The 25,854-nt window shown below is 38.9% G+C and overlaps 1 protein-coding gene across 4 annotated transcripts in view; it reads right to left on the reverse strand.

The window, feature by feature from the left end:
- LOC102096498 (dynein axonemal heavy chain 5-like) overlaps positions 1-25,854 on the reverse strand; it is a 170,061-nt gene that overhangs the window by 53,265 nt on the left and 90,942 nt on the right. For all 4 annotated transcript variants that reach the window (XM_065052935.1, XM_021295674.2, XM_065052934.1 and 1 more), the window contains exons 52-62: positions 25,166-25,372; positions 23,825-24,154; positions 22,293-22,499; positions 21,963-22,205; positions 20,611-20,765; positions 19,297-19,961; positions 17,808-18,088; positions 17,220-17,435; positions 13,925-14,092; positions 5,692-5,910; positions 2,485-2,661 (exon numbers count right to left, since the gene is read on the reverse strand). In XM_065052935.1, coding sequence (XP_064909007.1) covers positions 2,485-2,661; positions 5,692-5,910; positions 13,925-14,092; positions 17,220-17,435; positions 17,808-18,088; positions 19,297-19,961; positions 20,611-20,765; positions 21,963-22,205; positions 22,293-22,499; positions 23,825-24,154; positions 25,166-25,372 — 2,868 coding nt within the window. The remainder of the gene's footprint in view (positions 1-2,484; positions 2,662-5,691; positions 5,911-13,924; positions 14,093-17,219; positions 17,436-17,807; positions 18,089-19,296; positions 19,962-20,610; positions 20,766-21,962; positions 22,206-22,292; positions 22,500-23,824; positions 24,155-25,165; positions 25,373-25,854) is intronic.

Here is a 25,854-nt window from a genome sequence, read left to right on the forward strand (position 1 = left end):
GTCTGGCTTTCTAAGGACATTATACACCCAAGTTCTTAACTGGTAAGAATCTTGACAGATATTCCCTAAGGTAAGTAGCTTTTAAAAACATTTTGTACACTGAATTTGAGAAAGAGCTTCCCTAGGATGAATGCGTGTAGGATAACTCCCATACCACACTGGTAAAGAATCTTGCCTCAGACTGCACTGCTACTGGTACTTTATTAATAAATCCATCCTGGCCTTACATATTACTTATCACAGGCAGCTTTCAAAGAGCTTTGCTGGGTAAGTGAAAATCATTCATCTTTGTATTGTAAGTCATAGCATAAATTGGGCTGGGCTGTGAGGTTCACTCTGTCAGGTCAAGGTTAATAACTGTTAGAAGAAGCATTATGCACTACCTAATGTAAAAAAAAAAAAAAATTTTATATATATATATATATATACATATTCATAGGTTTTAAGTGTTAAATTCCCCAAGAACCTGAGAAGAAGATGCAGGAAGGATACTAATCTACCTTCAACTATCTCACACGGTACAGCTACAGCTGAACACGCGTTGAACACTTGCTCCCAGAACTTGCCAGCAGCACCTGCTCTATCAAAAGGATAGGAAAGACCCCTGGAATTAATTCTCCAACCTTTACCGCCGGAAAAAATGTATGCAGGTATTCACAAACCTAAGTGGTAGGCAACATGGACAGATTACTCAGACAGTTTTCATTATTACAGCCTTAATTTTGCTTTCAGCATGAATTTGTCTTCCAGGTGAAAGGAGGAATATTAGATAGACTTCCTAAAACCCATGGAGTAGGAGGAACAATGCTGCCACTGGCCACGAGCAAAGCCTATACACCAGCACAGCTGCCAGGTCCAGCACTTCTGATGCAGGTACTGATAAAAGGAAACAAAAAGATTTGTGTAAAGGAACCTGCCCTGTATCATAGTCCCAGCATGCAGGTTGCTCACTTTAATAAAGGTAGTATATGATGTGGCAGGGAACTGAAGCTGCAGGATGGGACCCTGTCTCCACTGCATTTTAGGTCACTTCTGCCTGCACAGACTTAGGCCAATTAAGAAGCTGTAATGTCAGACTCGCCAGGAACAGCCTCACTGGTGACAAATGTACACAGATTTAAGAGCTTAGACCAGAGCAAGCTGAAGCAATGTAAACCAAGATTTACAAAATCCAGGTTTTGTTTAACTTAATCATTTCAATAAGACACTCCAAATTAAACTAAATTGAATGGTGTGTACACAGCCGAGGGTAAGACAGGAGGGTATCAGTTCATAAAACATGGAGGTGCAGAGGTGATGTTTCCTGGTTCAAAGTGTGCAATGGTCTTTTCTATAATTGAGAGTAGGAGTATTTTTATGTCAATCAAGAATTAATCAAGTTACACTAAGAATAAAAGTGTCAAGTTTTAAAAAGGAAAAACTGTTCAGTTCTATTTTACAGGTATTTTCTAGCAAATCTAAATTATTAAAATGTTGCACTTAAGTATTCCTAAAAGAAAATACTGGACATTTTCATTCCTAGACTAGTTTGTTGTGTTCAGTATTTAATAAATTAAGAACAGTAGGTTAAAGGATTTATGATGTAATATGTAAGAAACAAAAAATATATAAAAAACCTTTCATTCAAATTCATCCTCTATATTCTAGATACACAGTTTAGAGTGAAAAGTGTATATCCAGAGAGATTTTTAGTGGCAGTACATGAGACTGCAGGTAGTAAAAGTGGAAACAGAGTAAATCTTGCTGGGTCCCTGGAAGCTGTTTGGGGCATAAATGCCATTCAACCCAGAAGCCATGGACCAATCTCCCCACCTCTGTGCCATCCTGTGGGCCCAATTTGGGAGCCACTGCTTCAAAGACTGCCTGGAAACTACAGGGGCACAGCAATACCAGTTGTGGGGTGGCATTCTCAATCACGTATTCACAAGGGATTCATTGTAAGGAGATAACTTTAACTGTTGAGGGAGAGAGTTACAACTGATGTTTTCTTCAATATACGCATTTTCCACTTTCAGTAAATGCTTCATGTGGCTGTGGCTGAATTGCTTAATTTTTGACTGAAATTATGGACACAACGTGGCACTTGCGAAAAAACACCAACTATGAGGGGAAACTGTGACTATCTGATGGAACTCCTTATGATAAGGTAAATCTATTCTAAGCTGGTAAATTTTACTGCATTTCACATATTATGCAATTTCCTCCCAGGGCAGCTGACCTCAGACAGCATATCTCTCAGATTTGCCAGAGCGATGGCCTATATACTAGTCTTTCAATGCATGACAGTGTTATGAGGATCTTAAAATACATTTTTTTAGAAACTCAGTCATCAACTTTTCAGATTTTTTTATCTATTAAAAATTTTATGGAATGTGACAGCCTGTTAATAATCTTTCAATTATGTACTTTTCTGGAACAGAATGCTCTGAACATTATTTCTCTGCAAGGCGAAGAGTAAGGTCAGCACAGAGTGCGAATACTTACATTACTGTATGGAATCTTGCTGTTGTCCATCTCTTTCTTCCACAATTGGAGCAACAAATTCCTGTACTCCTGATTGAAAGGTCCAGAGTAAGAGAGAAATCCAGTGGCCAGAAGAACATTACCCACTAAATCAACAATTTGATTTTGAAAGTTTTTGCTGCTTGCTGTCCAACGAAGCTGTGTATAAAAAATGATAAAGAAGTTAGATTAAGCAGGCACAAAACTAAAATGAAGATCTGGCTTAAGAATTTATACCTTTCTGGTAAATAATTGCTCTTTGAACCAGGCATACTTTTGGCCTTAAATCATTCTTTTCAGAAGTAGAAGTTTGCTTGGAAGAGATGGCAACCACCTGACCCAGTGGAGAAAAAGCATCCTTGCCAACAAGCTGGCCAAACTGGTAAGAAGTGCTTTGAAGGAAGAACAAAGTGGAAGGGAGAGGATGAACAGCGATCATGTGAGGAAGCAGAAGACCAGGTTGGCAAACAAAATGTGTGCGATGATATAAACAGTAGAGATCTTTTAATCAAGAAAACAGGGCTAATGGGGGATCACCCCAAGCATATCCACATAAACAAAGAAGCGCCTACCAGACAATGCTGAGGAGAGCTTTCATACTGTTTCTGGGAAATTAGCACAGCTGGGCACCTCTCTGAAGTGCTTGTACGCTAATGTGCACAGCATGGAGAACAACTGAGCAATGAGAGGAGTCTGTGTGTGTTTGCAGAGTCATGATCTCATGGGGTCATAGAGTTACAGAATGTCCTGAGTCCAACTCCTGTCCCTGCATGTGACAACCCCACAGTTCACACCATGTGTCTGAGGGCGTTGTCCAGTCTCTTCTTGAACACTGTCAGGCTTGGGGCTGTGACACCTCCCTGGGGAGCCTGTTCCAGTGCTCCACCACCCTCTGGGGGAAGAACCTTTTCCTAATGTCCAACCTAAACCTCCCCTGGCACATCTTCCTGACATTCCCTCAGGTTCTGTCACTGGTCACTGAAGAGAAGAGATCAGCGCCTGCCCCTCTTCCTCCCCTTGTGAGGAAGCTGTAGCCACCATGAGGTCTCCCCCCAGTCTCCTCTTCTTCAGGCTGAACAAACCAAGTGACTTTAGCCGCTCCTCATACGGCTTCCCCTCCAAACCCTTCACCAACTTCATAGCCCTCTTCTGGACACTCTCCAGTAGCTTTATACCCTTTTTATCCTGTGGTGCCCAGAACTACACACAGTGCTCCAGGTGAGGCTGCACCAGTGCCATGGGGACATGGTGGGAAGGCTTCCACAGCCAGAGTGCTACAACAGATGTGTCCAGGCTTGTCAGGAAGGACAGGCTGGGAGGGTGAGGACAGGAGTTTTCTTTCATGTGAGAGAGAAGGTGGAATGCATGGAGCTCTGCATCTGAAAGTCTAGGGGGGACAATGCACCAGTTGAGGACTTATCAGTTAGAATTAGAGGTCAAACCAACATGGGTCATGTTGTGTGTGTCTGTTACAGACAAGGTAATCACGAAGAAGTAGATGAAGTCTTTTTCAGACAGTGGATGAAACCTCACATTCCCAGGACCTGGTTTACATGGAGGACTTTAACCATCCTGATATCTGAAGAGCAGACAACACAGCAAGACACAAGCATACCAGGAGGTTTTAAGAAGTGCACTGACAAAAAATTCTTAGCGTGGGTAACTGAGGATCTAATGAGGGAAGGCTGTTGGCTCAGCCTCAGACTCGCAAACAAAACATAACTGGTCAAGGATGTAAAGGTTGGGGGCAGCCATGGCTGACAGAATTGAGATTGTTTAGCCTTAAGAACAGCCGGTTCAGGCAGAACTTTATCAATATGTAAAAATACCTGATGGGAGGGTGTAAAGATGATGGTGCCCAACTCTTTTCAGTGGTACCCCGTGAAAGGACAAGGTGCAACAGGCACAAATTGAAATACAAGAACAAAATAGACACAAAGAACAAATAGACACACATTTTTACAGTGAGAGTGGTCAAGGACTGGAGTAGGTCGTTAAGAGAGGTCGTGGAGTCTCCGTCTTTGGATATATTCAGACCCCAACTGGAAAATTCCCCGATCAGCCTGCTCTGATTGACCTTGCTTTGAGCAGGCAGGTTGGGTTAGGTGATCTCCAGAGATCCCTTCCAACCTTAATTGTTCTACGATTCTGTGATTTTTCTGAATATGATTTTTGAGTTTTACTTATTCCTTTCTCTCCAGATTTCTGTTCCCTTCCAATCACTCTGCATGCAATCTTGGTCAGGATCTCCATGTTTTAAACTTAGAAAATACACATTTAATCCAATATCAGTTTTGGCCAGGGCTCAAAGTGCCATATATAGTATTTTATTTTATTTTTTGTCTGAATTTTCAAAAGTAGAATGGAATAACAGCTCTTATGAGACCTCATAGCACAAGGCTTCAGAAAACCCACAATAAGGTACCATAACTTCCTATTTTGATGTTGCTTTTAAATTTATAAATTCACTGAAAAATATGATAAAGCATCTAACAGTTTGACTGATATATTTTGAAGTACAGCTATGCAAACAAATGCTGAAATCCTGGCCTCACAGGATGCAATGGCTGAAGTCAAAGCTCTCATCAATTTTGCCTCTGTGTGAAATCAACCAAGGAATTATCAAAGCAAATAATCAGATGAGAAAAAAAGAGTGCCGTGCTTCCTCTGCAAACCCTCAGGCTGAAGCCAGAAAAATCTGCATAGGAAAGGTAAATTTCAAGCGCAGTGCAAAGGATAATGATTAGCCCATAATTCTGTAAAAACTTCAAACAGAATTCAGGAAGTTAGTCAAGTTTCAAATTCCTGTTCTTGTATACTTGGTGAGAAAAAGAGTAATCCTTATAAATATTTTAGGGCAATTATTTAGGTTAAGCCTAATTCCTCTTCTTATTAAAGCTAAAAAGAATTTGGCTCCTTGGCTTTAAATCTGAACTTTATCCTAATATGAGCTGTATGATATGACATAAATCTTCATACAGAAGAATTGAGTTAGCACAATAAATTGTTTTACTTTCTTAGATACATTAAGCTCAAGCAAAAACATATATATAACTAAAATGAAGTGTCATGTGATATCGAAGTGTCACTATGCCTTGAATTTCTTGACCACTGCTAATGATCATCATGGAGTATTCTCAAAACTGAGCACTTATTTTGTCCTGGAAACCTACTCATATGTGCTCATACCTTTTCTCCACCTAATCCTTCAATCAGAGCTGTGGCATTGTTCATTTTCCTTCTGCATGTCTCAGCATCATCAAGTAAAGCCTGCTTCTCTTTCATAGCGGTATCATACATGGCTTGTACTTGATCCAGTTCCATTTGCTTCTCATCCAGCTGAATTTGTGCATTATTCAGTTCTGTTTGGGCAGCTGCAAGTCTTCCCTCTTGCAAGGCTAAATTTGCCTGCAAACATTTAAAAGTTGGTTAATACCAATTATTTGGCAAGAGCAAATAACATTTATTCAATGGCACGTGTACTATATTGGGTACTTTTTAAAGCAATACACATTTAAGATGACAGCAGCTATTTTCCTCTCCTACTGTTTTAACCTAAAACGGGAAGGCAAGCATAACATTACAGTTATTCAACACAATTTTAAAATGTTATAATACTATTTTCAGAATGATCTATTGATCACACAATGATCAATGATTTGAAATCGCAATACACTTGAAATAGCTGTGTATTAGGTATATGAAGCAACCCATACAACGTTTTCTATAATATATTGTCAATCCAAGAGAAAATTAAGATTGTCCTTACAGATTATAAAATAATAATAATGAGAACAGAAACTACTCTTCTCCTCTCTTTTCCCATCAATTACTTCTAAAATAAAAGTAAAACAAATGCATTTTTTTGCTCCTCTGGAAACTAAAACTCTAGAGATTTTTCTCACATCTCTGTAAAAATTTGAATGATGAGTTGCCAGTCACTTAAATTTCTGAATCTGTTTCCAAATGTATGTTTGCAAAGGATAAGAGACTGACAAAGTTCTTATGAAATTCACACTTAGACATAAAGGTTGCTTCCATTTACTCTGAATATTTGTTTAAATATCATGTATATTTTTCTGCTATAAGAGTTACGGAGATGGAAACCAAGAATCTGTAAAAAATGTTTTATTACAATATGAAACTTTACACTCACATTACATTAGAGGAGTAACAGTACAAGGAATCTCTGGAATGACATTTAGTAAACAATATATGTACTATATTACCCCCAACATATGTTACATTTTTACATTAGATATTGACTAAAAATATAGATTTAATTCTTATCAAAATATGCTAAAATCAGCTAATTCTTCTTGCTTTGCATAGGAAAAAGAGAAAAAAGGAAAAGAAAAACAAAAGAGACTGGCCAAGATCATATTTTGAGATCTAGGTATGATAAAAAATTCAGCATGAAGTCTGGTGTATTTCAAAAGACAGGTCTGTGAGCAGGGAATTAGAGAAGCATATATGTACTAAACAACAAAGCAGTGCTGCTTTAAGAGTTACACATCTAGAGAATAGCACTGTCAGCAAAAAAAATGTTTACTGTAGCCACTGTGTCCGTTGGCAGATTCTAGAGATAAACAAATATTTTACAATGGAGATAAGCCAGTAAAATGGCTGCTCATAAAATTTCCATGTATAAGAATCCTGAACTATTTTTATTCCACTGTTCATCGAAGAGCACATTAAACAGCATCTCCTGGAGATAAACATTGTTAAATCAGCGAGTCTTGTTAAGACCCAGCTAAGCAGATTTCAGAACCACTGCTGTTATTTTTTAGTGAATCTTGGACTATCAGGAAAAGTTTAAACAGTAAAGGCCATTTGATTAGGTGATGTAGTGTTACTGTGTCCTGCACTGGAGGGGATGTGGGGAGGGTGAGGTAGGAGATAAAGAAACAGTGCAGGGCTCTTTCTGAAACTTAGTAAGAAAGGACCAACGGATTAATTAGATAGCTGCTTTAAAAAGATCCATAATATGAAGAGGAGGACAGATAGTGAGTAAATCTTCCATCCCTGCAGATGCCAGACACCTCACATTCATGCAGCATCAGACAGAGCCTGGACAGATTTTCCCCATGGCGTGCTGTGCCGGGCAGATTCTCTCCATGGAGAGAAAACTCACCCTTTTGGTCATTCAAGCTATTATAAACTCCATATATTATTCTGTCTTATTAAACCAGTTACCTTATTAAGCCATCTGTTGTCAGGTCTTTCTTAACTGAGATCTGGAAAGAGCCCTGCACCAGCCCTCTCCTACCTCACCCCTATTCCTCCATCCCTGATGCAGAGCATCCTCTTAGCCTTAAACTCCATGAGGGCTAAAATTGTGAGTAAAACAAAGTTATGACATACTATTTCACCCCCAGCTGACAAATAGTGAGGTTACACAGGGAACAAGAACCTTGGAGAGTTGGGAAGAACAGCCTAGGCAGAACAGCTGGAACAACACAGAACTTACACCTGGCTGTGCTGATTCATATTTCACCTTGACATTTATCACAGCAGGATGTGAACCTCAATGGGAAAGAATGGCTATGTGAATTCCCAACACACAGGCCAATGATGCTTTGTAAATATGAAAAAAAGACCTCCACAAAGAAATATGCTACCCGGAAAGGTGCAAAAGACTGATAAAACAGACTTCTCAGTTCTTAAAAGCTGCTATAAAGCTGCCAGCTTTGAAGATGTAGGGACAATGAGAAAATATTTCAGACAAGTACAAAGAAAAAACACATTGTATTTTAACATGAAAAAAAAAATTACTTATACAAGACCTCATGGGGAGAAGATGACTTGTAACAGAAATCATTTTATAGGCAATCCAACCAAGCTTTTCTGCCAATTTTAGTGTAATCATCACAAAGTAGTAATACATTTTGGTATTAGTTTGATTCGTAGGCTGCTTAATCATCTGAGCTGAATAATGGTTGATCACACAAGAATAACTACTAACGTACCAGGGTGACCATCTATGTGACTCCCAAAGGCAGAAAGATTACTTGTTTCAGATTACCCTATGAAATCATACTTGTCTTTCCAACTTCGTTTTTCAAAATTACATGGGTACAAACACAGCTTTTGTATTGACATCACTGGCAGGTTGGATGGCAGCTTTCCGAACAGACCTTTGCCATGAGAGCAGGAGGAAAGCTCTGCTGTCAAAGAGAATCTTCTGAACAAGAAGGCTATTACAGTCTCAAGCAGCCTCAGATAAAGATTTCTAGCCAGTTACAGGTAGAAGGAAATGTATCTCCCAACCACAAAAAAACGCTGTGACCCTTCTAATTTTAGTGGCATTGCTATGTGAACAAGCTTCACACGCTTCATTTCATCTCTCTGAGTCACACAGCAAAGCAAGGATTAACAATTTGTTTCAGTTGATGCAGCATAACAGCCAGAATAAATGTATTTTGTATGAATGAATCATGAGGATTTGAGACATGAGATCCACACTCTCATCTGCGCTCTCGGAGAGGGGAGATAGGTGTTGAACACCAGCTTCACCAGGGCCTACCAGTCTTCACTGAGGGAATACCAGCTCGGCCTCACCAAGAGAATACCAGCACCCTGAGGACCCTCACTCTGAACCAGACATCAGAGGAGGCTGCGCTCCTGACCCCAGCATCCTCGCCGTGGAACACCGGGGCTACACATCATCGTACAAGTCCTGTCATCCACACCATGGGGCCGTAAGAGACTGGATCCCTCACTCTTTTCTTTCTTCCTTTCTCTCTGCCCTTTCCTTCTCTCCTTTTTCCTTTGTCTCTCCTTCCATATATATATATATATTACTCTCTTTCTCTCTCCCTTATACCTTAGTTTTCCTTCCATCTCTACCACTCTCTTTCCCTTTTCAACATATAAGGAAAACACCATCTTTAAGCTCTGCTGTTGATTTCTGGTTTAATTTCATATTATAGCTACTGATGGTTGCCAATACACCGCTTGTAGTAGGATTTTTTGCTGTTAATGTGTTGATAAGTTCTGTTGTACTTTTGCCAAGTCACCATTCGCTGTAAGCAATATTCCAACAGGTACTTTTAGTAAAACTCACAATTGAATTGGACCCCGGAGGTGATTGTCTGTCATTCACTTCACATAACAGTGCAGAATGAGCCCAGAGTTAACTCGCACCTGGTCTCATCTGTTGAGTCAGGGCGCGTGTCGCGTCTAGAGTTAACTCATCCCTCATCCCATCTGTCAGGGCGGGACACTAGGCTAGAACGTGCCTAGGCTGGCGTGACAGAAGCAGCTTCAGCCTCTTCTTTCCATTGGGGAACCACGTAGACAATCTTCTTGACATCTGCTCCAGCCAGTGCCTCTACCTGTCCTCTGCTGTGTCTGTCTGGGTGGGGCAAGTGCTGAGACAATACCTATGCCAACAAGGGCCACAGACTAAATTGTTAAGCATTTGTTTTGCCTTCTTCCAAGATGCCATGAGAGAGGACTTCATAGCAGGTGGTGAGACGATCCTGCCCCTTTTAACCTTTTTGCATTCCACATAAAACCAGGAGAAATAAGCATGTAATTATAGTCCACAGCTGTACTATTAAATTAAACATGACTAGGAACTTTCTCTGGCATTGAGGTTAACTGGCATAAACTAGCTCACATTAAGCTCTCCTAGCCTCTAAAACAGTCTGGCTGCATGCAAACAGCCTTTTGGTACTGGCCCTTGGACCAAGCTAGTTCCTGAAAGGTACGCAAAGGTTGCTAAGAAAATACTGCTTAGCCAAGACCAAATTCACAATAGGGATCATTTTAACATTTCAACACTGCAGATAACCACTTCCCAGTGTCTAGAAAAATTCCCCGGTACTGTTGAATTTATTAGTATTGACACAGCCATTAATTTCTTGTTGATTCATTGCAAACTCAGTTTTGCAAAGACATGAGTATATCTGGCCCTGATCCAAGGCGGCATTTAAATAAAAATGCCTTCTCCAGTTAAAAAAACTCACACCATTTAATGCTATCCCTGCTCTGGAACAGAATCACCAGCCCAACCCCAGGTCACTCTGAAGAGCAGCTGTTACCGAGGAAATCCAAGACATGTTACTAGAAGCAGAACCCATAAGAAAAAAAGCAGCTGAAGCATTATAGTTCACCACAGGTAAGAAAGATTTGGAGCTTTCCCAGCATCTTTTTTCAGGAATTTCAGCTTTCGAAGTTCACTGTTCTTACAGCCCATTGAGCACTCATTACTGCTGGACCAGGCCCAAAGGCTTCTCGCACTTGGACACTCTCCCTCTGCTCATGAGCTCCTATGGATGTGCTGGGTGACCACTGTTGTGTTTTGCTTCAGTCCTGCCCTGGCCACATGGCATCTGACTGACAGCTCTTCATGTAAATGCAGTCTTAGGCTGCTCCTGTCCCACATCACTGTAGATTTTTCACGTAGACGCTCCACTGGTTTTGTATCAACTTTCTCAGACATTTGGGTCAATCTCTTCTCCCAGGTAACAAGCAATAGCAGGAAAGAAAAAGGCTTAAAGTTGCACCAGGGGATGGCTAGACTGGATATTGGGAAAAAATTCTTCACTGAAAGGGTTATTAAGGATTGGAACAGGCTGCTTAGGGAGGTGGTTGCGTCACCATCCCTGAGGGTGTTTAAAAAATGTGTAGATGTGGGTCTTAGAGGCATGGTTTAGGGGTGGACCTGGCAGTGTTAGGTTACCAGTTGAACTTGATAATCTTAAAGGTCCTTTCCAAACTAAATTATTCTATGATTCAATATCACTATAAGTTTGGATTCATTGTTATTTAGGGCAACATTATAAGAGAGGCAAGCACATACACAGGTTTTGCAGACATTCCAAAAACAATGTTTTCACTTCATCAATACAAAATAATATACACATGCAAACAGGTCCATGTAGAGTGACATAAATAAAGTCTTGGCCTCGTTTTTTTTTTTTTTTGCTATTACTGAACATTCTTTGAGATTAAAAACAACCTTTCTAAGGCACTGAGATCATGAGTCTTATCTGCTTTTCAAAGCCTCTACTAGCTACTGAAAGATTCTGCATTTTCCATTCAGTTACATGTCCTGACTTTGATCTGTTTTGCTAGGTGATCTAATCCTCCCCTTTACCCCCCAGAGTATACATTTCCCTTCCACAGTTATTGTGGACCTTCAATTCAAACTTGAGCACTTGTTTTCCTGCCCAGTGGGCATCACCTTGACAAGGACAGACACTTATTTAAATGAACGACCATCACATTTTGACGCTCCTTGGCTGTTACCTTTTCCTCAGGTGCAAGATTTCCTAGTATTGCCTGCTGTGTTTTTCAGTTCAGCGTGGAGACAAGTGAAAGCAGAAACGGCAATAAAGTCTCACATCTAAAACTGAGTTTCATGGGTAGAATTCTCAATATCAAACAGAATTTATAAACTGTAGACAAACTTCCCTTGATCATCGTAACAGCCTAAGGAGAACTTAACTAAAATCACTGGAGACGTCTCTAAGGAAATCCATACCCTTATACACAGTATTTTAATTGGAGGCTAACAGAATCACAGCAAAATCCCAGGCTTCCTTATTCTGTTGTTATATTCTTCAACTGATGGATAAATAGCAGTGTTTCAGAATTATCAGGCTAATCCAGCAGGCTTGTTTACTAGGTAACAATCTAGAGAGGAACAGGTGACAGTCATGCTGAAGGTTCATTGGAAAGGCACACACACCTGGTGATCACTCTATGATAAGCAGGTACACAGCATTGTATTTGCAGGCAATATTTGCTCATACTTTCTGTGTCTGATTCTAACTAATGACCCTTAGGCTGCAGGCCACATATCTAAAGAATGTAGGTATCAATTTCTAAGAGTGAGAGAATTTTTGCAGACTATATTTACTAAAATATAAGCCACTATTACTTAGTTTTCACAAGCAGTCACATTTAAGATAAATGAGGCACTGAGTCTCAGTTAAAATGCAATTTAAAAACATATTGGATGGATTTTACAGGTGTTGAAGGGGGTTTATCTCCTAGAACGGTAGTTAGGATAAAGCAGCTTGATTAATTCATTCAGTAAACCTGCTTTTAGCACTGGATGATTTAGTGTGTGCTAGTACTTTATGTTTAATTGTACATTTATTTTCAATTATTTTCTTAGCATCACTCCAGTGCTCCTTGCAATACCTCCTGCATACTTTAAACACTTCCTCCCTCTGTCATCTTCAGTTTTAAAATATTTGTGATTGTTGCTATACCTGACAATGAGCATCACTTTGCCAAGAAATGCATGCTCAGTCTTTTATCAGCTACAGTGTGACAAGAATGTAAATACTTGAATACAAACTTAAATTTATATGTAATCTTAAGGCATATATATTCAAATAAGAACTGTAAGAGTACTTTCGCAGCTTTCAGAGTTGCATCTGCATATAAAGCCACTCTTTCCCCTATGTCTTGCTCTCTTTTATAGCTCTGAATAGCTACATTTCAAATTCTGTTTTCATTAGTGAACATCCCATTATTTGAAAAGGGAATTGCTGCTTATAGAAATATAGTCTTCTCTATCAGCTACTGGAATAAAAAATATCATGCTTTCAACGAATTCGAATCAGACCCATCTAGATATACTAAATGAACATGCCATGAGTTTTGAATATACCATTGATACAGTGGCTTATACAATAGGAGACTGAACATAAGTACAGTGGAACCACAATCAAATTAATGTATTTCTTCAGAAAAGAACCATAAAATCCCCTGTAGAAGCAATGATTATAAATCACTATAAAAATATTCAAAACCAATTTTTTTCAATATGCTCATAAATGAAACATTTCCAAGACAATAAAGCTATCTGTAGGAGTACAGACAAAGGTAGCTGATCCCTTTCTACTACAGTTCAATGTTACAACAGAATCCGATGCCAGGTGACTACTTACTTTATTATATATACACTCACATAGCAGTTTGACAACCTGAAGTTTTCTTAGAAAGCTGAATTCCAGCTAAATTCAATTAAAGAATACTTCTGTGCCAAGAACGGTCTCTCCTCTCCCCAGTTGTAGCCAGACCACATTGAGTGCGCTCCTTCACAGGCCAGCGGGACTGAGGAGTTTTCTTGAAACCACACTGCCTGGCACCAAGTCTGAGACCAGAGACAGTGCCGGTATCTCCCACCTGCAGATATCCAGGCTCTAGAAAGAACCTGTGTACTAAAGCTCCCAGCGAAAACTGACTGTGTTCACACAAGTCACCAGAGGGTAGCTGTGGAAGGGAAAGAATTGCCAGGACACATTTAACCTCTGCATGCCTGACTTCACAACTGGATGTGTAGAAACAAGAACTTCTTATAACTCGTGACTTTTTTTTTAGCCAAAACAGCACAACATTTTTTTTTCACTCAACTGTAGTAATCGCTCAGAAGAACAAAATGAGTAATATGACATACCTTAAGAGGAAGAACTTCTTTATTAATACCGTAGAAGTAAGCCATTGCTTGTGTCCATGAGCAAAGACCTGCTACATTTCCACACACTTTTTTAGCAGTCTCAAGATTATAATCCTCCATATCCAAATACGGCTCTAAAAGCTCCACAGTTTCTCCTGTAATTGAGTCCTAGTCAATGGAAAGAAAAAAAAAAAAAAGGCATTTTAGAATAAAGTCTGCTTCACAGAACCATTTTTTCTTTTTAAAAGCATGGTGCTACCACTTCTTACAGAAGAAATGAAAACAACACTGTCTTTCACTCTCATAAAGGACAGAAGAGTAGTTGTTTTTTGTGAACTCAAGTGAAAATAGCTCCTACTTCCCTTACAACAAGTTGACTTGAATTTGTGTTTAATATCCCTGTTTGACCCATGAGATTTACAGACAGATCTAAGTTATTGCTGCTACAGCACCGTACCTTCTTTCCTCTCCTCCTCAACTAGATATTCTTGCCCCATATTTCCATCTTTAATAGAATCATAGAATGTCCTGAGTTGGAAGGGACCCACAAGGATCATCAAGTCCAACCCCTGTCCCCCGCACATGGCAACCCCAAAATTCACACCAGGTCTCTCAAGGCATCGTCCAATTGCTCCTTCAATACGTGTTCTCAGAGTGTGCCTCATACAAGCCTGTACATTGAATTTCTGTACACACAGTGGTGGGGTTCTCTTTGCGTTTTTTTAAAGTGTGCGTGGACAAGATAATGGTTAAATTGGTGTTCTTTTATAGGTCATGTTTGCAGGATGTGGAAACCCCAGGCTAATTTTCCTCCTCGGTTTGAATAAGTTAATGTGATAGTAGTATGCTTTAGTTAATAGGCTACTGTAAAGAAAGACTAGACTCCGAAGGAAAAAAGAACAAAGATTTACTGTTTCAGAAAAGCAAACATTATTAGGAAATCTGGTGCTCAGGGCTTTCACCTGAATACAGGGATTCTAGTCCCTGGAACACATGGAAGTGTTTACTTTAATACCATCAATAATGCTCAGTGAGCTAGTTTGGAAGCTAAAACGACACCAAACTAGCGATTAGTTTTCTTCTAGTTTAGTTCCTTGAACAAGCTCACCATGGCACCAGACAGGCACCAGCATGAACACAGCTAAGGAGTCAAACGTGCAGCTTTAGGAAGGAAAATGATGAAATTGCAAGGTGCTGACTTCACTTCACTGGAGTTAAGCCTTTTCCTTAACCATAAAAGTGATTTATCTCAGCTGTGCATTTCATTATACCAATATAAGATTTCCCACCCCCCCCGCTTCAAAATTTGTTGACAATATGAAAAGCCAGATCTTTGATGATGGTGGTTAATCTATAATTACGTAAGTGTCAGAAGAAAATTGAGTTCATCTCCTTAAGCAATGTGAAGTGTAGAAGAGCTTATAGGGGGTAACAATGGTTGCTTAACAATAGAGGCATTAAGAATCTTCATTTTTTCTCTGCAATGTATTAATGCCTTTCTTTTAAGGCATCTAAAAATCATCCTCCATTCATGCTGTCAACCAATATATCCTTTTCCTGCCTTTCTGCCTAGCAGAAAGGACTGTCTTGTACTTGTCTGATCCCTAGCTACTATAATAACAAAGACATTAATTATATTATTCCTAAAATCAGACAGTGATTTTATGAGCATTGGCTAAAATGTGAAGTAGTGCTGGACAAATATTTTGATTTTTTCATTCTCTGACTCAAAATTATGAGCTAGGAAGCTAGCAAAGGTGAAACAAAGACCAATCAGTAGTGGCCTAAATTTCTGTTCAAGAGCTTGAAAATGTCATGCTTTTCCTTCTAAGTAATTAATTTTAAACCCAAGGAACTATTTCATCCACTACTCTTCCTTGCCTAAAAAAAATAGGGAAGAACAAGAGTCTCACAAATCAGTGAGCAGTGTAGTTTACTCAGAACTTGAGTTTTGAGCTTTGTTCTCATAAATACTTGATCTTAGAAACAAGAAATGAGGCAGGGGGACAGCAAGTGAAGTACATCATTTTGGATACAAGCAGTCTGGTGTTCTTCACTGCATTCATCAGTATCACTTCCTTCAAGAAATCAGTCCCACAGAGGTTGTTCTGACTCCTCTGAGTAAAGTTAAATGTGTTGCAAACTACCAGCAGGAACACATACACTATTAATATGTGCCAAAACTGGGAGCCTCATTAGAGAGAAGCTTGAGTAAGGGGTGCATAATTAGACCTCATTATCTTTAAACTCATTTCCTCTTTCTGTTTAGTGAAGATAGCACTTGGAAAAGTGACCAGATTGACAGCCCCAGGAAGAGAATGTCTACAGAAGCAACACAACTTTTCACATGGTGCCTAGTCAATAAGGCTCACTGGGAGAAATGGCTCCTGGGGATAATGAGAATCACAGTTTCAAGCCTCAGCTGCACAACAAAAACACTCTGGTAGCTTAAAACAGGCATCAGCAAAATGCGCAACTGAAGCAGATTAAAAAATCAGTGAACAAATCAAAGAGTATGTTTTGCAACATTGCAGAAAGCCTAGGTTTTGCCAAAAACTGATTGGTTTTCTGGATTTTTAAGCTGGGCCTTATTCTGTCATTCCATAGTCCAGCATAGCTCTTTTTCTGGTGTAGCTGACTGTGACATCTTCCTTCTCTTCCCTGCAGAGCAATTTCCCTTGTTTCACAGTCCAGTGAATCTCACTGTACATGGGACAAGTTTCTGCCCTGACAGAAATAAAAACCTGTGTTTGCTTTTACTTTTCTTACAGTCAATACTAAGGTTCTCGGTTCATTCTGCATATCCCTGCTTTTCTAGTGAAAGAACCCTGAAATTTCCTGAATATCTCAGAACTTTTCCGACAGGATGCTCATTTTCTTCTGTGTTTCCTCCTAGCTACCCACCAAACAACTCTGGAGATGGAGTTCCAGAGTGCTTTATATGAAAAAAAAAAGCCTGGTAGCAGCGGAGATGGTAAGCCATTTGAAAAATCAACACTGGGTCCTTTTAAGACAAATTCATTCTGAGAAGCAGGAACTGGCTGAATAAAGATAACACTAAAGCTTCTCAAGATCTGACCTAGTGCTTGGGATACTTGTGTGTGCCAGTAAAAGTGCTTGGCCCAGGAGGAAAATTACTGAAATAATGAACCATGAAAGTAGAGAAGAACACAGTCACAAAGGTATCTACAACTATAGGTACACAAAACCTCATCCGTTTCAAGCTGCCTTTGAAGGAACCATGTCAAATGATCTCTAAAGATCGTTACAGGAATAATAGTGCCACTACTCTTACCTTCTGGAATGTAAGCAACGTGCTAAGAAATCCTGAATTATTCATTAGCTTCAGAGCCTCAGTCCATGACGGCTTCACACCTGGGCGTTCTTGATCAGGTGTTACTGAGTCCACTTTTCTTTGGAATAAAAGTAATACACAATCCATAATTCGCATTATCAAGTGAGGAGGTTTACCCAGTTTGCGAACAGTTGCAATGTCAGAAGGTTTTATTGTCTGAAAAATTCAAACAAAAAACAATATATCTATTTAAGCAATCACTTGATGGTAGAGAAAGAAGTTTTTTGGGAGGACTGGATATGTAATGCAATTGCTGTGGTTTTGCAGGTCACTCAGAAGCAGTACAGCAGGAAATCCTTAAAGGTAGTTACCACTCAATGACAGCTTTATTACCTTACAGTAGAGGAGGTACTGCCCATTTTACCTCTCCAGTGTGTCAGTTTTCAGGTTTTTTCTACAAGGATCAACAGGTCAGTGCTAATCCTGTCAATATTTTTTTTGTTGTTTAGCAAATCAGAAGCATAAGCTATATTATTACAAAAAACAGTCATTAACTACATACATGTTCAGAATATCTTTGATTCTGACCTGCAGGGCTGCCTCAGCTTCTTCCAATGCAGGTCTTGCAGCTTCAAGCTTCTTTTCTGCTGCTGCTTTATCAATGGCAATGTCATCCACAATGGCCTGAGCCTTGTCTTTTACCTTCTGCACCTGCATTTTCACCTTTTCAGCAGCTTGGGCTTTCATAGTTACTTCCAATAAAACTTCATCAGCTTTTTTTGAAGCTACAGCCAAATCTTTCTCTTTCGTCACCAACTCTTTGGAGAGATGACTTACTGAAACCTCAGCTTCCATCAGTTTTGCAAGACCTGTGTTGGACAAATCCATTTTAGCACTAGAAAGACCTATTGCGAGAGAAACTTCAGTAAAGCAATATGGATACTTAAATAGATACTTAAAGTAAGTTGTTCAGATTCATGTTTAGGAACCCCAGTGAGTGATCCCATTTGTTGAACACCAAAATTAAGCAGAGGTAATATCCATCTGCTATTTAAAGCTTTTTCTTTTTTTTTCTTTTCCTTTTAACGGGTAAGAGTCTTCAGAGTCTGTCACTTGATCACTTGTTTATATTCTTATATATGACAGGGACATTAAATATTGAACATATTGAAAAGCATTAGTATTGTGAATGGCACTCTTAAAAATTATGTGTGTAATTTCAGAAATCCATAAGAAGTACCAGACTGTACTCTCTGTACAAAACAAAGAGGAATCTGGTATCCTGAGCAATGCAAATGAAGACACAAGGAGACCAGGCTGAGCTTCCAAATTCAATATGATGTGAACATCCAGATGAGAGAGGGGTAAAAGAAACTAAAGATTCTTGAGCAATGCAATGCTCCAACATTTTTATCAAACTATGAGAAAAATCACATAGAAAAGCTGTAAGTAAAAAAATCCTTATCTTTCTAACCCTCAAAAAAACCACACTTATGTTCCTTCCAGGCAGCCAGCCACCTTTGGATATATATGTACATAACTCAGTTCTGCAACTGGCAACAGTGGGAGAAGAAACAATTTAAGTTCACATGCAACTCCAAACAGCATTCAGGTTTGGAAACCGTTTAATTATTCACTGTGTATGACTTTGTGCAGTGCAAGATTTTGGAAATTTTGCATTTTGCATGCAACTGTTTCTTTAAAAGATTCTTCAGAGTGACCCAACCTGAACATTTACTTACCTTTCCTTAGGTTTACTTTTAGCATATTTAAATGTGAAAAATAGGATCTCAGGAGTTCCTTGGTATGCATACATGTCAAAGCAGGAGTTTCAGGTATTTTAACTGCTAACTAATACTATTTTCAAAACTCATCTGCAATCTGCAACATTCACAAAGTTCACTGAAACAAAACCTTCACATATTTTGTAATCACACACAACACAGCTGAAAACATTAAACTGCTTCCAAGTGAAAGTGAGCTCACTATTTAAATCCATACTTCTATATTCCTTTACTCAGATTCTTCTCACCTTTTTAAAAATAAACAAACAAAAATCAAACAGATTTTACAGTACCTGTTTTCATGCGTTCAGACAAATGTCCAACACTCTCAAACTTCTCTTTGTAAATAGCTTTGTAGCCTCCAATGAAGGACAGGTAAGATTTTGGAGTCACAAATGTTCGTCGCCTATATCGTTCAAAGTATTCAACACATTTTTCCGCCACAATGTCTTGAAATGTTCCCATGGTGTTAAAAACACTCTGTTTCACTTCATCTGTGCATTCGATATGGTAGGAAACTAAAAAATGCTGTGCCACTGCTACAAGAGCGTCTTTAGGCCAGCACTGGAACCAGTCCATGGTACAGCCGGAAATCAGACCTGGAAATTTGAGTGCACGAGTTCTGAATTTTTCCCCAACAGGGGAAAAACAAAGAACGACATGCAGGTTATTACGCACTCGGGCAAGAAAGTAATTATAAAGATTTTCACTGGTGGGAGTACGCCTTGGATACTCCTTCTTCATTGCTGGTATGAGGTCTTGCGTGATTTCAACTATTTCATCTCGTGCAAAAAGATTTGAGACTTCACCCGAAGTCAAAACATTGTTCAGGTACTCAAGAAATGATTCATCTCTGATTTCATTGTCTGTAAATATAAAGACAATGCCCTTTCCTTTTTGCCCAGCGGTGCAGTACAAGATTTTCAGATCATCCAAAAGGTTATTGGTGGCATATGTTCTGGGATAGAAAAGGATTAAAGAAAGAGAGAACAAAAATTACACATCATTTTAGAAAATACCTAGCTTCCTTAGGGCAAGAAAAAAATCTACATAATAATTAATATCATTTTTTCAGGGATTTTTTTCTTAAGCATGTTCCCAAAGTGAATGATCAGTAAACCCTATGTCAAAAAAGAAACAGATGGAAGGCAGTAGTTGCTTCGAGTCCCTTTAAATTTCTACAGATTACTAAATTTCAGGACTACGTACTACTGAGTCATTGATAGCAGCTGTAATACAGTCTGGGCACATAAGCATCTATAGAAAAAGTTACTATTTCCCCTGGCCATGAGCATTTGCCCACTATACAGAATACACCAGCAGATTATTCCATTTTATCTTTAGTGCAAAATGGTATTTTAGTGGGATTTCACAGGGGTGCACTGCAGACTCAAATGCTGCAGGAAAGAGAGATTTCTTGTCAATAGCATAATGGCAGCAGGATCTGTCATCTATAGATTGTGCATTTGCTCAGGCGTCTTTGAAAATGTGGTTTACAATGAGGGCTAAAACGTTTGACAGGTTTACATTTCTTGAAGTTGACTGTGAGACACACGTTTCTTTGGCAAATTAAGGAGCAAATGTCTATGTACACTGCATGCAGTTACCTTGTTAAAGTAATCTGAAATGTCTCATATCCAGCAATATATGACGCTAGTCTGGTCAGACTCTGTTTTCCAGATCCACCCACACCCACCAACAATGCATTTCCTTGTGGAGTACGAATAATCCGTGATATTTTAATCAAATGGATGATTGCATCCTGTGTATTGAGAGAAAAGGGGATTAAAATGTAAAAATAATAAAAAATATATTCAACTCAAAGCACATCACCAAGCAACTGCCTCTCAACAGCTAGATGGCTTCTCTGGAGCCTATGCCAAAGATTCACTCCTGTACTCATCAAAATCACAGAATCATAGAATGTTAGGGATTGGAAAGGGACCTCAAAATGTTAGGGACCTCGAAAGATCATCTAGTCCAATCCCCCTGCCAGAGCAGGAACACCTAGATGAGGTTACACAGGAACCATCCAGGTGGGTTTGAATGTCTCCAGAGTAGGAGACTCCACAGCCTCCCTGGGCAGCCTGTTCCAGTGCTCTGGCACCCTCACTGTGAAGAAGTTTCTTCTCAAATCTAAGTGGAACCTCTTGAGTTCCAGTTTGAACCCATTACCCCTTGTCCTATCATTGGCTGTCACTGAGAAGAGCCTGGCTCCATCCTCGTGACACTCACCCTTTATATATTTGTAAACATTAATGAGGTCACCCCTCAGTCTCCTCTTCCCACTGACTTCAGTGGGCAGCAGGGCTAGCCCAACAGAAATGTCTGGGTACCAACCTCATATGAAGCAATGTCTCATGCAGTCTTTGTAGCTGGCAGAGCTGAGGGCCTGTCCCTTAGGGGACAGAAGGAAAAATAGAAAGGATGTGGATTAACACCCTCCCCCAACCTTTTAGCTGAGCTCTTTACAGGCTCTCTAAATAGGCTGCCAAAATTAAAATACAAGTACAGTATAGACATTTCTTATTCCATTGCTGTATTTATCTTAGAGCAAGAATTAATCTCAAATGGCCTAAAAATCTACCAAGCCACCCAGTTTAAAGCCGAAGAAAGCATCGTGCATCAAGAGGCCTTTGAGAAGGAGGTAACTTTCAGAGATGCAAGAAAATATTCATAATGTGCTCTGTAGAAACAAATGAGTTGTGCTTCACATTATGCAAGGCAGGCAAAAGAAAAGATTGGGAACTGCAAATAAATTGAATAATTTGTGGGAGAGAAGGCAGCTGGGAAACAGCAGCATGGCGTTACAGAGTTTATTTGTAAGGTTTGTTGGATACAGGGCTAGCCATTCTGAGCTATCTCCAAAATAAGTTGATAGGAAGTTTCAAGATCCATGTATCAGTGAGTGCAAAAGACCCAGCACTTTTTGTATTAATATAATAATAGACACTAATACCTTGAAAAATACTAAATCCATCTTTGATCCTCTGATGGTTTCATTGTACTGTTGCATGAACATCTGTAATCTTTCAGCCAAATAATCCAAAGATGGGATAGGCTCGTAAATTTTAGGAGCCTTCAACTCTGCATCATCAGGTTCATCTCCAGTAGCTTCTGGGACATCACGCAAGAAATCCACAAAGTATAATTCTGTGGACTTATCTTCAAATAGCTTTTGACCATGTTCTGCAGAAGCAATCTACAACAATATATTAAGGACTGCTTTAGTAATTAAACATTTAATTGATCTCTTTCTCTGTCAAATACTGGAACGCTTTTTGCCTACCTTTTTCATCATATCTTCAAACCAGTCTTTATCACTTTGGTTGATGAACCTGTCTGCAATAACACGTCTGCATTCGTGCTGGAACAAGGCTACCAAAACACTGATGCTCTGGCAGACTTCAGAAGTAACTGTAAGTATTCCTTGCCAAATACGACTGAGGTCTCGTAAATTAAAGATGTAATGAAATTTAGCTGGAGTTGGTAACATCTACAAAATAATGTCATAAGCTATATTCAAATAGCTACTAAATAAAACTATTTTCTATCTAGTACTAAATGACCATGAAAATTATCACAAACTTCAAAATCAATATTGCATTAAAGCAGAAATACAGGCTTGGCATTTAAGATGCAACAGTAAAAACGAAGAAATGACAGTAGCAATGACCAACTCTTAAATTTCACATAGATTTCACTTGAGTTTCTTTGAATTTTTCAAGTCCCGGGAATATGGAGTGAAGGGCAGCCAAACAGGTTAGTTAACAATGGCATTAAAGGCAGCAGTAAAAACGTCAGCGTTGCTTAACCTGTGGTGTTGCTGCCACCCTTTCTCCCAGATCATCTCTGTCACTCTTTTTTGTCCTTTCCGAGAACATGTGAGGAATAAATCATTAGGAAAAGGAAGAGTAGATGAGGAAAAGCAAAGAAAAGAAAGCAGGAAAATGAGAAAAGATTATTTGAAAAAATTAGAAAGTTAGCAAAAGCTACATTTTCTCTATAGGCAGTTAATTAGCAGTAATTAGCACTGTTTCTGTTGAATATAGTAGTCAATAGCTGACTGGTTAACAGTTTCACTAGAATTCTATTTCTCTGTGTAAGCCAAGTTTATATCTACAGAGTACATTTTTTGGTCTAGAAAATATTATTTATCAAATTCCTGCCTACCCTATCTTTTCACCACTCTCCTCCACTTTCTTCATAAGAAGATACAATTTGGCACATATTTCTATGCTGTATTTTTAATTTTCCAAATTTCATTCTACACATGAATTTTGTTTTCTATTTCAAAGCAACATTTGCTATGGAATTGCAGTTAAATATTTTTACAATCTGTTTGGAATGGAAGAAATAAATTTTTAGAATTTACTAAATACCAGATTTCATTAGTTTTGAACTGATTTCCTCTCCATCAAATTTGACTTATTTACTTTAATTCAGATCTTTAAAGTATCTTGCAATTCCAGACATCCCTACAGAAGATTCCTATCTAATTGTTAATTCATGGTTCCTTATGCCCTTGAAATTTTCTAAACCAGAAGATGTCTAAATCTTCCTAAGTTTGCTATATTATACTTATGTAATCAAATTCTTATATTAGCTATAGGAGGCACTGCATATGATTATGTTTTTAGTCAGTTAACTAGGTGCTGATAGCAACAGATTTTGAACAGAGGCATCAGCCAGCAGTTATACATACAGGTTACAGCTTCACAATATGAAGTATGAACACACATGACAGTACAAAAGACCTGGGTCCTGTTGCTTTGTCACAGTACAAGTGTTTCAAAGGCTTCTTAACAGACATAATTTTACCTTTGTTTTTGTTGTTTGCCAAACCTTTCGAGTTGTAGACACTAATGCTGATGCCAGTTTACATACTTCTGCAGGGAAACCTCGCTGTTCACAGAAATAGCCTTCAGCTATTGTTCGAAATATTTTGTCAACGGAGGAACTGGAAGGCAGTGTGCAGTTGTAGATGGTGAACTGGCGTTTCAGGCGCTGTGGGATGTCATTTCGACCTCCCCCAGGGTGAATCATAGCAGCTACAAACTGGATGTCAACCACGTTTGTGAATTCTCCTGGCTTCTCCAAATTGTAGAAACCTTTCTGTTCCATCAACTGTCTTACAATCTCATTGGTGATCTAGTTATTGGAGGGAAAATAAAAAAAAAGAAGAAAAGAAAAAGAAAAAGGAGCAGTAAAGTATTTCAGGGTTCTCACCTTAAAAAAAAAAAAAGGAAAAAGGAAATCTCCAGTAAAACCAATTAGTCAACAAAAGGAAAGACACCTCTTATCTTTCTTAATTCCAGGTATTCTGCTGGACACTTCAGCGATTTATAAAGACACATGACATGGTACCAAGTGCTCTGATGCAGCAGATTGCCTATATGTAAGCTTCACATGCTAAGGAGTTGTGGACATGGGGTCAGACATTCAACCGGATTTCCATAATATCAATCTAACAAAATTCAGCACTTTAAAGCTTCAAGACAGACTATATATTCAGATTGACACAGGCAATTCAGATAGTGACAAAGAATGGTTACTTTAGCACAAAGTATAGTCACACATTCGCCTTTGTAGAGGCAGTGAGAGAACAGGATTATGGAGCTATAATGGGAGCAGGAAAATTACTTTTTCTCAGCTGTAATTCTTTTGAACTTAAGTCTGATTTTCAGTGTATAGGTCTATGAATGTTCATTTATCAAGACCTCAAGACATCTCACTAGTCTTGGATGTCAACTGTGATGTTAGATTTCACCTAATAATAACTGTACTTTAAAGTCCAGATTGGATAGAAGAAGGAAAGAGTGTCTGATTTCTTCTTGGATTTGCATGCTTCCTTTCCCAGACTGGTTCTTAGTACAGCTAGTTTGGAAATTCTTCAAGCTCTGCATGTAACCAAAACAAAAGGCTTAAAAACTACAACGATTGCAGGTGGCTTGATGCTGACCATAACCTTTTGGGAGTGACAGCTTATCATCCTTGTTAAAGCTGGCTTGGGAAAGTTGCTTTTAGCAGACGTACTTGATAGTGTCCATATTGTGGTACCTTTTTCCTAAACTCTCTCATTTTTGCAACCTGCAGATCAGTATTTCCATCAACATCGATGATAACACCACCAGTTCCTAAATGTTAACATTTTCCTTTTACCTGATCCCCCCATTCATTGATCACAGGCATGTTGATGTCATCAATAAAGACGGTCATTTTCTTCCCTGACGGAGGACCATATGTAGTGCCCATTCTTTTATCTATGTAACTTTCTATGCTCCTTTGGAACATACTTGGCAGAGTCGCAGAAGAAAAGTTTAGACATTTGGTCAAGTGAACATCAGGGTCATACTTGCTTGTGTAATCCTGCAAGAGAAACCATTTTTCAGTAAAGTGCACCAGTAACTCCAGATGAATTCAATCAAAAGGAGATGCAGATGCTCAGCAGTTCTGCAAAAATCAGACTTCTACAAAATCCCAGTCCTGCTATTAACTTCAAAATGTCAAACAGCAGTTTAGTTAAGAAAAACATACCATCTCCAACCCAGAATTCAAACAAACTCTCAGTTAATGCTTTGCATAAAGTTTCTAAGTATTAAAATTTATAAGCCCTTAACAGATTTCACTAAGTGTTACAACAAACAGACAAGTGACAACTCAGGAAGCAACTAAACTTTGCATTAGCGATTGTCAGGGTTTTTCTAAATTCAAGCTGTTAGTGATGATCTGTTACAGCAATCTGCAAAGAACAAGTGAAAAACAACATCCTTCTTCACATTTATACTACAGCCCCTTATCATACCAAAAAAGCAGTATAAAGGAACAGTAGTGTAAAATTAAACCCAGCT

The sequence above is a fragment of the Columba livia genome, chromosome 2 (assembly GCF_036013475.1).
Source record: "Columba livia isolate bColLiv1 breed racing homer chromosome 2, bColLiv1.pat.W.v2, whole genome shotgun sequence".
NCBI classification, from domain to species: Eukaryota; Metazoa; Chordata; class Aves; order Columbiformes; family Columbidae; genus Columba; species Columba livia.